Source organism: Rhizophagus irregularis, chromosome 30 (genome assembly GCF_026210795.1).
Source record: "Rhizophagus irregularis chromosome 30, complete sequence".
NCBI classification, from domain to species: Eukaryota; Fungi; Glomeromycota; class Glomeromycetes; order Glomerales; family Glomeraceae; genus Rhizophagus; species Rhizophagus irregularis.
The window spans coordinates 204,041-217,656 of record NC_089458.1 but is presented as its reverse complement, the minus strand read 5'-3'; the positions used below and the strand labels follow the sequence as shown (position 1 = coordinate 217,656).

The window sequence follows — 13,616 nt, the reverse complement described above, 5'->3', positions numbered from 1 at the left end:
CATCTGGTATAACATAAATATTATTATATTAGTGAAAAGAATTTTATTTACAAAAAAAAAAGAAATTATTTTATCATATAGATTATAGTATAACTAGCTATACACTTTGAAAATATGCTTTATTTTTATCATATACATTTTATAAAATGATAAAAATAAAAAATAGATAATACACAAAATCTTAAAAGCTTATGATTAATTAGTAATTAATAATTCTTACATTTTTATTCTTAAGATGGCATCCTACTCCGCATAGTGAATTTTTACATTTACATCCATAGATATTATTTTCACACATGTCTTTGCAATTACATTTTATATTCAAGGCAGGCCAAATCAATTTCCAAAACATATTGCTTAAGATGTTTTCCAATCCAAGGTTCCATATTTAGAGCATTTTTGTCACCAGTAGTAGAATATTTCTGCTTTTTATAACTACTATATAATTTTGTTGGTACTACAAAATAAAAATATATATTACTTTCTGTTTCTAATTTACTTTGAACTCTTTTCAACCCACTAATTTTAATATTATGATCCTTTGCAATAGTCATTTGTAAAAGACAATTAGGAGCAATAATCGCATCTACTAATGGAAAAGATTTATCAAGCAGTATAGAGTAAGCTTCATTTTGGATCTCATCAATTTGAGTTAATAAAACTAAATCATGTTTTAGAAAAACAATTGAATCTTCTTCATTTGTATCTAAAGAACGACGTTTGAAAGTTCCTCCATTTTGTAAGATTTTGTGAGCAATCTGTTCAAAAACACAATCAGTGACTGGATTACTTTTACTCCCATTTATTACTGCATTCACATCTCTATGACATTTATCTATTACAATTTTCTTTAATTTAAGAATCACCTGTTGACCTATATAATTTGATGCAAATTTTACAATTGTCTCTGTATAATATTCCTCTTCAATAATGCATTCAACTTGAATTTGAGATTGATCAAGTGATAAATCAGTAAGAGGTTGATTGAGTAATAGATCAGTAGAAGATTGATAAGATTGATCAAATAATAGATCAATAGAAGGTTGATTAGATAATAGATTAGTAGAAGATTGATTAAGTAATAGATCAGCAGGAGGTTGACCTGATAATAATAATTTGAATAATGGACCAGTAAGAGGTTTAAGATTATCATTACTTCCCTCAGGAAAATTCGTCCAGATATGGATAAGTTTGTGACTAATATCATCTTTAGCTATGTCTCCTTCAATATATTTAAATATGCTTTCATTGCATGTATTTATTGCTTCATCAAGCTGTTTTTGAATACCTTTTGCATGAATACCCTCCAAAATATATCTAGGAATCCCTCCCCACTTAATATATAATTCTCGAACTTTATCTTCATTAAGATGTGTAAAAATATCAGTTCTACATTTATTGATTTCATTCCAGGACCACACTGGCATATACCGTATTTCTGGTATACGATTATCAAAAACTTTATAATGACTTTTAAGTGATGAACATATTAAAATCGTCTTAGCTTCAGAATCGTCTGGCGATTTTCCATCTACAATATACCAGGTGTCCCGATTTGACAGGCTTGTTTTAATTTTTCTAGCATTCTTTATTATATGAAGATAAGAAACTTCTTCTATTGTTTGACCAAATAAAATAACAAATGTTTTCATAGTATGGATATCATATATAACTGTTTTACCATTTTTCACAAGATGATAAATTAAATAGTAACCAAAAAAAGTTTTTCCAATGCCAGAATTACCAGTAAGACGCAGATTCCTTATTTTGTCATTATCAACAATGTTAAGCAGATCATTATAACATCTGCGAACAAATAGCTTTAAAGGTATACTTGGTTTCCCAAAAAAATTTACATCTTCTGTCAATTCCATGTGCGAGTGAATAATAATCAATGTTGATTGTATTTTTTAAAGCCTGCCAGAAATGCTTTAAAAGAATTTCATCAACTTCTTCTATATTCTCATAATCTGTTTCTTCAATTTTTGCACGCTTTCTAGGAGGTTCTGATAGAAATAAATGTAAAACAACAGATAACAAAAAAAATAAATTCAAGTTGTATTGATCAAATTTATTATGACTCACTTACCATTAGTAATAGTTTGCTCTACAATAATGCGAATGTGTTTTTTGGACGGGTTTGATAATAAGAAGCAGAAAAGAAAAGCACAAGATTAAGTAAGTATTTGGTATTATATAATTATATAGTATAACTTACCAGTAGAAAGTCGTATGATAATGTGTAAATTATCTTTATTTGGCTGAACAAAAAATAATCGCTAACTTTTTGTAATCCTTCTGACATTTCCACACCAGCATCACCTATATTATTGGTACAAATATTAATGACATTTTCATCCTTGTTACCTCTGAGGGGAAGATCGACTTTAAATAATTTAAGATCCTTTGCTTTTATACTATCAGGAGCAGTAATATCTTCTCTAATAGCTTTTTTGAGAAGATTAATATTCGTATCAACACCTATATTAACTGAGAAATTATCTTTATAAGGATTATTTCCAAAAACTACCCAGTTTAATGTGTATTTCATGGCTTTTGGTCATATCACTTTCTTTATTAGTAGTGATGATTTATCAAAAAAAGAAAAAAAAAATTGATATAAATATATACTCACACAGTGATACAGATCTGCAACTAATTCCCTTATGCAAATTAAAAATATCATGGGATTTCTGCATATTACATCATATGACTTGTTTGATCTTTAATTATTTCCATAAGTAACCTTAACAATAATTTTAAATAATTCTTTTTTAAGCAAAAATTTTAGTAATAATATATATACTATGCCTATAATTATTTATTACTGTAAAAATATCAAATGGCATGCATTTAAAAGTGATTTATCTTATAAGTATTGTCAAATACCACTATATCATTAAACCTACTATAATTAATACATTGTTTAGAAAATATCCAAATTATATACTTTAATCTTTGTGTATTTTTATTAACATCTATATAATAAAAAAATTCATTATTATCATATTTAATTTGCTTTAATACTATTATAAACTCTTTAGCGTCAAATTCTTTCTTTTCTGAACCAGAACTTCTAACTGATAGATAAAGTTATAAATATATTGTATACCTATGTAACACAATTATCAAACTCTTCTTTTAAAATTGCACATATAGTTGGAACATCTATACCAGCATGACACTAGCATGATATAATAATGCAATTCATTGCTTAACATCATCAAGAATATTTTGTTCATTAAACATAAAAAATTTATGGTACTTATCAACCATTTGATAATTGTAAGTAATATTTATATTAATAATATATCATAAACTATTGGAACTATTCAAAAGAAAAGAACTTATAATATTAAGATTTCAATTCATTTTTTGATATTTGAGTTTTCATTATCTAAAATATATTTCTTTGGTATAAAATAATTGGTTCTAAAGTACAATAATGTTCTTTTTCAAAGTTTTTTTGTTATATTCTTTTATTTTTTGGTATTTTTATTTTTGGTAGTATTTACATATTCAAACTTTTCAAATTTAATAATAAAATTAAGATTATGTGCATAATTTTTAATTTTATTAGCAAACTCATCATGATTTTTGCCAACTTAAAGTTGATAAGTTTGGGAAGAGGTCAAGTCTTTAGCCATACTATGCTTTTATATTTTACTATGATATACGAAAAACTTTAGAAAAAATTAATTCTGAAAAAAATACTATAAAAGTTTTTTATACTGTGTATAAACTTTTACACGTAATTTTTATTATAAAACTAGCCAGTATTTTATTATAAAAATAACTGATAACAGGTCTAGAATAACAAACTTAAACTTTAATCTAATAAGTTGTAAATATTTTATGGCAGGTTTCAGGAAATTGTAATGTCTTATAGCCCTAAAGGCAAATTAGTGACTCTTCCATTTATTTGTTAGTCGTAGATTGATGAAATTAAGGAATTAAAGTACATTTTTCATTTGAAGAAGAAAAATCAAAAATTACTTTTCAGGACATTACTTTGTGAAAAGTATAGAAAAATGCTAAAAGAAACACAGGAATACAAAAAGGTCAGGAATCAATATTTTCAAATGAATAATTGGCATAAATACATATTTTTAATAAAAGCAAAAAATCTTATTTGCTATTTATTATCTTTGATATCAGAGCAACTTTAATAAATACTAAACTATTAAACCATTACAAAATAATATATATAAGCTACATATTATATAAAAGCAATTAAACTATTATAAGATAAATAATAAATTAATATACTATATGTACATAGAACTTTGCTTACTACTAAGATATGTTACTGGTAAAAATTTCACTTTCATATGAATCCTTATCTTAGGATTTGCTTATTATTGGTTAATTAACTAAAAAGAAAAAAAATCATAACTAAGGTTGCTTGCCGAAACCTAGGGGTTTAGGCAAGATGGCATTTCGCCGAAAAGTGAAATTTTACCGAAACTATATTAAAGTTATATTAAAAAACTGGCAAAACTTTGGAGAAAGGCGAAACTGCCGAAACTTATTATAAATGCCGAAACTGCCGAAACTCTGCCGAAACTATAATAAATCTATAGTAAAATTTTGACAAAACTAATCGTAGGATTTTGAAGAGGTTTAGACAAGCAACCTTAATCATAACAATGTAACATAAAATTTCCTTTTATAGTAGGATCTTTAAAGAGTTTTATATGTAAACCTTACCTTAGGCCACAGGTGACCTATCTTAATAGTAGGCGAGTCCTATATACATACAAAATATATTTATTAATCATTTTTTACTTTAATCCTTATTAATCAGTATTTTAGTAATATTCTTTTTTCAATAACTTCTTCGCTACCTTTTTTTGATGATGTTATCACTAGTTAAAATAGTCTAATTTAATCAGATTTTATATAGGTAAATTTGGCTAGAATTATGGCTGAAATCTGGCCAAAGTTAGACGAATCTTCTAACTTAAAGTTTTTATTAAGTGTTACCATTTAGATTGCCACTTATCAAAATTTTAGCTAAATTTTGGTAGATTTTGATCTACTATTCACATGACTTTGGTTGCATAAATTTTGGATATATACTAACATTCAGTTACTTTTTAATATTTGCATTATTATTTTTTTTTTATTTTTTTTTAAACTTTATTATAGATACGATCATGTCTTATGCTTACTTACATATATAAACTTACAAATATAAGATAAACAAATACATATAAGAATTAAGCATTATGAAACAAGATTACTTTTCATAAAGAACAAGTCAACCTGTCACCTAAACGGTCACATTATTGTTAAAAACCATGATGCAACCTTAAATTCAAAGGTGACTGTCATGATCTACCTAAAAATTTGCCACCTTGATAGAATGCCAAATCATTCCATTTATTCCAATTACTTTCTAACATATTATAGCCAACATCTTTGACACCCACATCAGTGCGTTTTTTACTATGTGACTTAGCTTTTTTATCTTTACTGCTAATATAGTACCACTTTTCTTCCTTTATTTGTAATTCGTTCCTTGGTTCCCAAATTAACATTTTGAATTCTAATAAAACTCTTCCAGTTATTTGCTTCAGCACTTTATACAACAATTTTTCTTCAGTTATTTTATAGCACCTTAATAATTCTATTAATTGACAACTAACTTGATTCTTCATTAAAAATGTAAAATCATATAAACGTCTAATTTCCTATATACCAAGCTCGTTAATTTTACCTTTTAATTCTTATATATCTATATCATCTCTTGAATACTCCTGTATAATTTTAGCTAAAAAAAATTTTAATCGTTTAATTATATCTTTTACAACATCTTGAATCTTACTACATTTCCAAAAATGATCAAAGGTTTCTTCTTCTATTTTACAAAAATTACATTTCCATTCTTTATCATATAAATCTGGCTTACGTTTTTTTAAATTAGCACAGGTTGGTAATTCATTACAACAAATTTTAATCCTAAATGATTGTAAATAATGGTCCTCAAACAATGTATCATATTGATTTATATTATTTAACTTTAAAGATATTTTTCAATCTATTAGCCTTAATAGGTCTGATTGTCTATAAACTTTATTTTGTTGTAGCATAAGAAATTCTTCTATAAATTGAGCGTCCTTGATTCCCTTTATCATCAAAATAGGGTTACGTTCTATAGGCATATCTTTCCAACAAATCGTACCATTGTGTAATAATAATTTATCCTCTATTATTAATACACTTTTCTCAGCACCAGATTTAGCGAGCTTATCTGCTTTCTTATTAAAATTACAATCACCATGCGCTTTAACTTTGGTTATCTTTACGTTAAGACTATAGATCCTAATTATTTTAAATAAACATAACTATAAAACCCTATAATTAACTTTTGATCTTTCTATATCTTTAATCGTCAAAAAGTATAAATCATCAAATGTATTAACTACCCATTGAGAATCACTATATATTTTAACTTTTGCAGCTTTAAGACAGATCATTAAACTTAATATCACTGCCATTAATTCAGCCTTATTAGAGGATGGATTATCTACAATTTCACAATTAAAAATTTTCTTTATAGGAGTGCTAATTACAAACACACAACCTATCATTATTTCACTAGTCACTACATTTTTCATCAACCCATCTGTATAAATTTCTATATCAGTTTCTTGTGTTAAACTATTTGCAATTTCTATCAACACATTACAATAATCACTTGGAATATTTGCATTATTGTATTGTATTATAAATTTATATTACATTTATTTAATTCTAAATACCAAAAAATTGGAAAATTATTTAGTGATATTGTTATAGCCAGTTCTTTAGCGTTTACAAATATAAATAAATGGAAAAGGGTAAGCAGAAAGTATATAGGTAAACATAGCATGAGCTTGAATTTTATTAATTAATGCCGAAGTAACTTTAGAGAAACACAGAGTGATCTAAAAAGTACCGCAACAAGTGCAGAACTAATAGAAAAATAAAGAACAAATAATCTTCCGAATTATAAATAAGAAAAGCTAAGATTAAAACCGGCACCCTCTCTATATAAATAACTACAGCTACTCCCCTCAAATATATCTCAAAATGAGTAAAGTCGACTATACTATACGTAACCCATCCAGCGCCGTATCCACTCCTAGAATCGGTAAAGAACCTCTGAGCTACCATTAGCACTATCAGAAATGCCTAAAATTCAATTTCCCTTATTTGACTACATACTATAGATAACAAACCTATTTCACAAAGACCTCCGGGAACTTTTTAGTGTTGTACAGTCCAGCCGATGGGGAACTTTTTAGTGTCGTGCAATTCCCAAAGGGACACCCACCTCATTTCGAACGATCCCAAACGGAGGACACCCACCTCATTGCGAACGATCCATCGATCTAAGATCTACCTAGATAAGTCAATCCAATGATAGTCCATCATGTGACAAGCAGAAAGTATATAGGTAGGCGGGTATAATCAATAAATAAACTATATGTATAAACACTTAATAAACAATTCAATCAGACGTGTAGTATAGCACTGTACATCAGCATATTCTCCCAACACGAATAAAGGATAACAAATTTATATTTCATTAAATAAATTCAAATAACAGTTTATTTAATATAATCATTAGAACTATTTTTATTAAGAAAACTCTTTTACTTGAACTTTATTCAACTACAGGTCTAATTACAGGTTTATATATATGTAAAAATACTAGACTAAAAATATTTAACATATAAAATATTGCATATATTGAATATATTAAATAAATTAAATATATTTGATATGTTACATATATTTGATATGTTGAACATATTTGATATGTTACATATATGCAACATATGCAACATTTCAAACATTGATTATCACCTCGTGATTAGGCCAAATTTTGGTCACGTGATCGATCGTTTTGTTACAATATATTTAAAATTCTGATTTATATTACACTTTAAATTAAATTACATTAAAACTTCAAAACTAAAGATTCTTATTTCTTATTTCTTTAATCCTAAAATCTGCAAAGGAAAAAAAATAAGTTTTAAAGGCCAATCCAATACCTATAAAATAAAAAATTAAAATTTTTTTTTAATAAAAAAGTTTTAAGCAAAATTTTCAAAACTCACCTATTCAGTATCCAAGAACCGAAGTTGAAATCTACAAAATAAAAAAAAAATTAATAAATTATTTTTTTTAAAACAAAACTAAGTTTTGAAATGTTATTCAAAACAAAACTCATTTATCTAATATCTAAGAACCAAAGTTAAAACCTACAAAATAGAAAAAATTAAATTATTTTTTCTAACAACCAAAGTTTTGAAATGTTGTTCAAAATGAAACTCATCTAGTATCTAATGCCTAAAAACTGAAGCTAAACCCTACAAAATAAAAAAAAAATAAACTTTTTTTTTAATAATCAAAGTTTTAAAGTGAAATTCACCTATCCAACATTTAAAAAATGAAACCAAAATCTATAAAATAGAAAAAAAATTAATAAATTATTTTTTTAAAAAAAACAGTTTTGCATAGGTCGAAAAGTGAAAAATCAGGCATCAATCAGTTACCAATCGGTCACCAATTAGGTAACTAATTGGTAACTAATTGGTGACTGATTGGTGAGTGATGACTGATTGATGCCTGGTTTTTCACTTTTCAACCTGTGTTGAAATATTATTCAAAATAAACTTACCTATCCAATATTTAAAAACCAAAGCTGAAACCTACAAAATGGAAAAAAAATGGGTTTGAAATGTTGTTCAAAATGAAACTTACACAGGTAAAATGCTGACTAATCGGGTATTTACCCGATTGGTAACTTTTTTTTGATTGGTTACTTGATTTATTCAATAGTTAGAAATTGATGTACACTTCAATCGGGTATCAATCAGGTCAATATCCGATTGATAACTATTGTTCAGTTTAAATTTACCAATTGATTTCTATTGTTTTTTAATTAGACTATTGATAAACTATATATTTTTCTTTAACTAAAATTAAACTATTTTATATTATTGAAATTTACACTAACATTTTTTTCGAACATTTACTTTTGAAACTTTAAAAAAATTTTTTTTTTTAGGAAATTGGTTTTGATTTAGATACCGGAATCCTATAAAAGTTTTTTTTAACATTTTATGGTAAAGAATCAATTCCAAAGTTTGATAACAAATCCCATAGGTTAGTTTTGAAGAATTTTTTTCAAAACTATTAAAATTATAGGGAATTGATTACAACGAATCCCAAATCCCATAGGTTAGTTTCAAAAAATTATTTTTTGAAACTATTAAAAAAATGGTTTTAACGTTTTTTTCTAATATTTTGTTATAGGGAATCAGCTCCAAGTTGAATACTGAATCCCATAAGTTAGTTTTGAAAAAAAAATTTCAAAACTATTAAAAAACATTAATAAACATTTTTTTTTATTTTATTGTAAGAAAACAGTTCTGAAGTTGAAAACTGATCCCAAAAAGAAAGTTTCAATTTGAAACTTTTTTTTTATTTTATTATAGGGAAATCAGTTCTGAAGTTGGAAATTGAAATCCTAAAGTTTTAAAGTTTCTTTCTTTGAAACTTTGAAATATTTTTTTAAAAAAAACATTATTTTAACGTTTTTTTATTTCTTTTGTAAGGAATCAGTTCTGACTTGACATAGGTTAGTTTTGAATAATTTTTTTGAAACTATTAAAAAAAAATGTTATTTTAATGTTTTTTTTCTTTTTTGTAGGGAAATGGTTCTGATTTGGATACCGGAATTCCAATATTTCAAAGTAACATTTTAAAAATTTTTTTTTATTATTTTTTTTTATTTTTTTTTAGGGAAATCAGGATACTGGAATCCCAATATTTCAAAGTAACGTTTTATTACTTCGTTATTTTAAAATTTAAAAAAAAATGTTTTTTTAACATTTTTTTTCTCTTTTTGTAGGGAAACGATTCTGACTTGAATACTGGAATCCTAATGTTTCAAAGTTTCGTTATGAAACTTTAAAACTTAAAACTTAAAAAAAAATGCTATTTTAATGCTTTAAATAACATTTTTTTTCTTTTTTTTTAGAGAAATCAGTTCCGACTTGGATACTGAATTCTAAAGTTTCGACTTTAAAACTTTAATTGCATATCTGTGTATGCAAAAATTTATCAGAACGTTTGTTCTGATTTTTTGATTTTACCTTATATTATGGAATTTACCAAATTATTTATATTTTCCATGAATAGATCTGTAAAAGACTCATTTTTACAGAAATAATAGTAAAATTTTTTATAGAATCGATTCTGCTATTTTGACATTATTCCGTTTGATGTTATCATATCAGATAGATCACATAATCTGATAAGTCTGATGAACAACAGATTATCAGATCATGATATTTTTTTTTATAAAATTTAAATAAAAAAAAATTTTTTTATTAATCTTCTAAACACAAAACTAACAGAACGTCTCAGAAGGTAATTAAAGAAGGAGAAGTGGGATTTTTAAATAATAGACATTAGTGCCATTTACTAACATTCCATTTTCTTTTTTTTTTTATTATAGGACTCTCAAGACGCTTGGAAATTGACGAAACGTCTCAGAAGGTAAATAAAGAAGGTAGGGGAGTGTATTATTTTTAAATTATGGATGTTAGTATCATTTACTAACGTTCCATTTTCTTTTTTTTTATTGTAGGAATCTTCAAGACGCTTCAGAACTGACAAAATGTTTCAGAAGATAAATAAATAAGGAGGGGGAGGGAGGGTATTATTTTTAAATTAAAAGCATTAGTAAAAAATTAACTATAAATCATAATTAAAAAAGCCAATCAATTAATAATAAGAAAATTGTTAGCGTTCTACTGCGTTGATTTCTCGATTGGAAAATCAACTATAAATCATAATTAAAAAAGACAAATCAATTAATAATAAGAAAATTGTTAGCGTTCTACTGCATTGATTTCTCGATTGAAAAATCAACTATAATTATAATTAAAAAAGATAAATCAATTAATAATAAGAAAATTGTTAGTGTTCTACTGTGTTGATTTCTCGATTGGAAAATCAACTATAAATCATAATTAAAAAGTCAAATCAATTAATAATAATAAGAAAATCATTAGCGTTCTACTGCGTTAAAATTTGATATACTTTAATGCAGCAAATTATACTTTATCGAAATTTGCAGTAAAATCAAAAATATTCCTTGTATATTTAAATTCTGTAGCGATATTGTTATTATAGCAATACCACTTCGATTAATACAAAATTGTTACTTTTCAACTTTCGCTAAAATTTACAATTTCTTTTGATAAGATTTGTTTGGCATCCGAAAATAATAAATAAAATAAGCTTTTTATTTTAAAAATGAATGATTTTAACGCTCACCAGTGGTGAAATTCACCCAAGGTAAAGTTCACCTATATTACATAATTTATTAAAATTTAAATTGTTTTGTTTTAAAAAAAATAATAATTTTATTAATAAAAATATTTATATAAAATATATAGTTTAGATATAATAATATATTATACAATAATTCATAATTTAGTATTATTATAAAAAATGGATAAATCCTACAAGTATTAAGTAGATTTTATACTGCTAAACAACTTTCAATTAATAAAGGAAGTAAATTTCATTTGACTAAAGTGGTGAAATTACACTCTAAAGTTAGTAAATGGAAAAAAGAAAAATTTGAAAGTTAGTACTATGATGAAAAACGTAGATTTCTCCATATGTATTATACCTATATCCATAAAAATTAATATATAAGTAGTTTCGACCTTGCTGAACAATTTTCAATTAAGTTAGAAAGTCGATTTTATTTGACTAAAGTGGTGAAATTACGCGCTGAAGTTAATAAACAGAAAAAAAAAATTCAAAAGTTATTACCGTTATGAAAAATGTAGATTTCTCCATATGTATTTTACCTACACCCATGAAAATTAATATACAAGTAGTTTCGACCTTGCTGAACAATTTTCAATTAATTTAGTAAGTCAATTTCATTTGACTAAAGTGGTGAAATCACGCGCGGAAGTTAATAAACAGAAAAACATTTCAAAAGTTAGTACCATTATGAAAAATGTAGATTTCTCCATATGTATTATACCTACACTCATGAAAATTAATATACAAGTAGTTTCGACCTTGCTGAACAATTTTCAATTAATTTAGAAAGTCGATTTTATTTGGCTAAAGTAGTAAAATTACGCTCTGAAGTTAATAAATGAAAAAACAATTTTGAAAGTTAGTACTATTATGAAAAATATGGGTTTCTTTATATGTATTATACCTACACTTATAAAAAATAATATACAAGTAGTTTTGGCTCTGTTGAACAACTTTTAATTAATAAAAGAAATTGATTTCATTTGACTAAAGTAGTGAAATTACACTCTAAAGTTATTAAATAAAAAATATAAAACTTTAGGAGTTCCTGAACTTACTTTTAAAGCTATAGATACAAAACTTTGTAATAATAATTGCCCTCCTATTATCTATAATTTTGTTACTTAAAAAGTAATATTTAATAATAGTAATTTTTATTTTTTTTGTATATTTCTATGTATACCGATAGTGAAAAAGTGTATATTTTTTTGCCAAATTTTGCCTGTGTAATGATACTTATCTCAAATTCTAATCAGTAGATTTACAAGATTTTGGTATCAAAAGATTCTTCTCTTCAAAAGAAACATTTTTTTCTATAGTAAAAAATAATATTAACTTAATAAAATTACATGTTAAAAGAAATATAAAGTTTAAAACATAGTAAGATATGACCTCAATTATAATTATCCGGGGTCCTGTCTATGTCTGGTCCTAAGGGACGTGCATTTATAGAGAGTTGACTATACCAATATATATTATAGTATATATGTTGTGCCTCAAATTGATTCTTGCCTCAGCTGACTGACGCACCTCAGATCAAAATTGCCATCTGACGTGCCTCACTTTATAATAAAAATTTGATTATAATTAAGCATTAAATTTTCTAATCTAATGTACATTTAATTATTAATAAAACTTATTTGCTGTATTTTCAAATATTCAATCCTAAAATTTTAGATCAATTGGATTCATGATTGCTTTTGAAATCTTCATTTAAAAATGTGTTTATAATGCAAATTTTCCAAATAATATTTGCATTGTATATTTAATAGGAATTAAAATTGTATAAAAATTTCAGAATATGTATACATTATTGTGACAAATATATTTACTTATAATATGAAGGCAATTTAATTAATAGGAAAAAGTTTATTTATAGTAGATTAAATTTATATGATTCAAATGAGATGCATCAGATGATGATTTTAATCTAAGGTGTGTCAGCTATCAGCTGAGGTAAGAATCAATCTGAGGTACAACATATATATCAAATATTTCTTTTTATAATGATACCTATTTTACAAAAACTTTTTTTATAATTTTTATTTTTCAAAAAAGGAAATTTTTGAAAAATCATATATAAGTGTTATAATATTATAATACTTTGACTTTAAAAGTAGTAATATGTTGCAACTTTTACTATTACTACAATATAAAGTAGAATTATTAATTACATATTACATTTTTAAAAAAAACATTAAAAACATTTCTTTAAAAAAAAAAATAATATAAAATAGTATTTACTTGAAAATTTATTAATTTACTAA

The 13,616-nt window shown here is 25.0% G+C and overlaps 2 protein-coding genes across 2 annotated transcripts; both read right to left on the bottom strand.

Annotated features, from left to right (window-relative positions):
- Window positions 1-308: 308 nt before the first annotated feature.
- On the bottom strand, window positions 309-2,551 carry OCT59_021469 (uncharacterized protein; the record flags this gene model as incomplete). Its single annotated transcript, XM_066146549.1, has 4 exons — window positions 309-1,761; window positions 1,835-2,006; window positions 2,086-2,107; window positions 2,219-2,551. The coding sequence occupies 4 exons, from the start codon at window positions 2,549-2,551 to the stop codon at window positions 309-311; spliced, it is 1,980 nt and encodes a 659-aa protein (XP_066005675.1).
- A 2,782-nt stretch (window positions 2,552-5,333) lies between these two features.
- On the bottom strand, window positions 5,334-5,543 carry OCT59_021468 (uncharacterized protein; the record flags this gene model as incomplete). The annotated part of the gene is made up of 1 exon (XM_066146548.1): window positions 5,334-5,543. The coding sequence occupies one exon, from the start codon at window positions 5,541-5,543 to the stop codon at window positions 5,334-5,336; it is 210 nt and encodes a 69-aa protein (XP_066005674.1).
- Window positions 5,544-13,616: the final 8,073 nt, after the last annotated feature.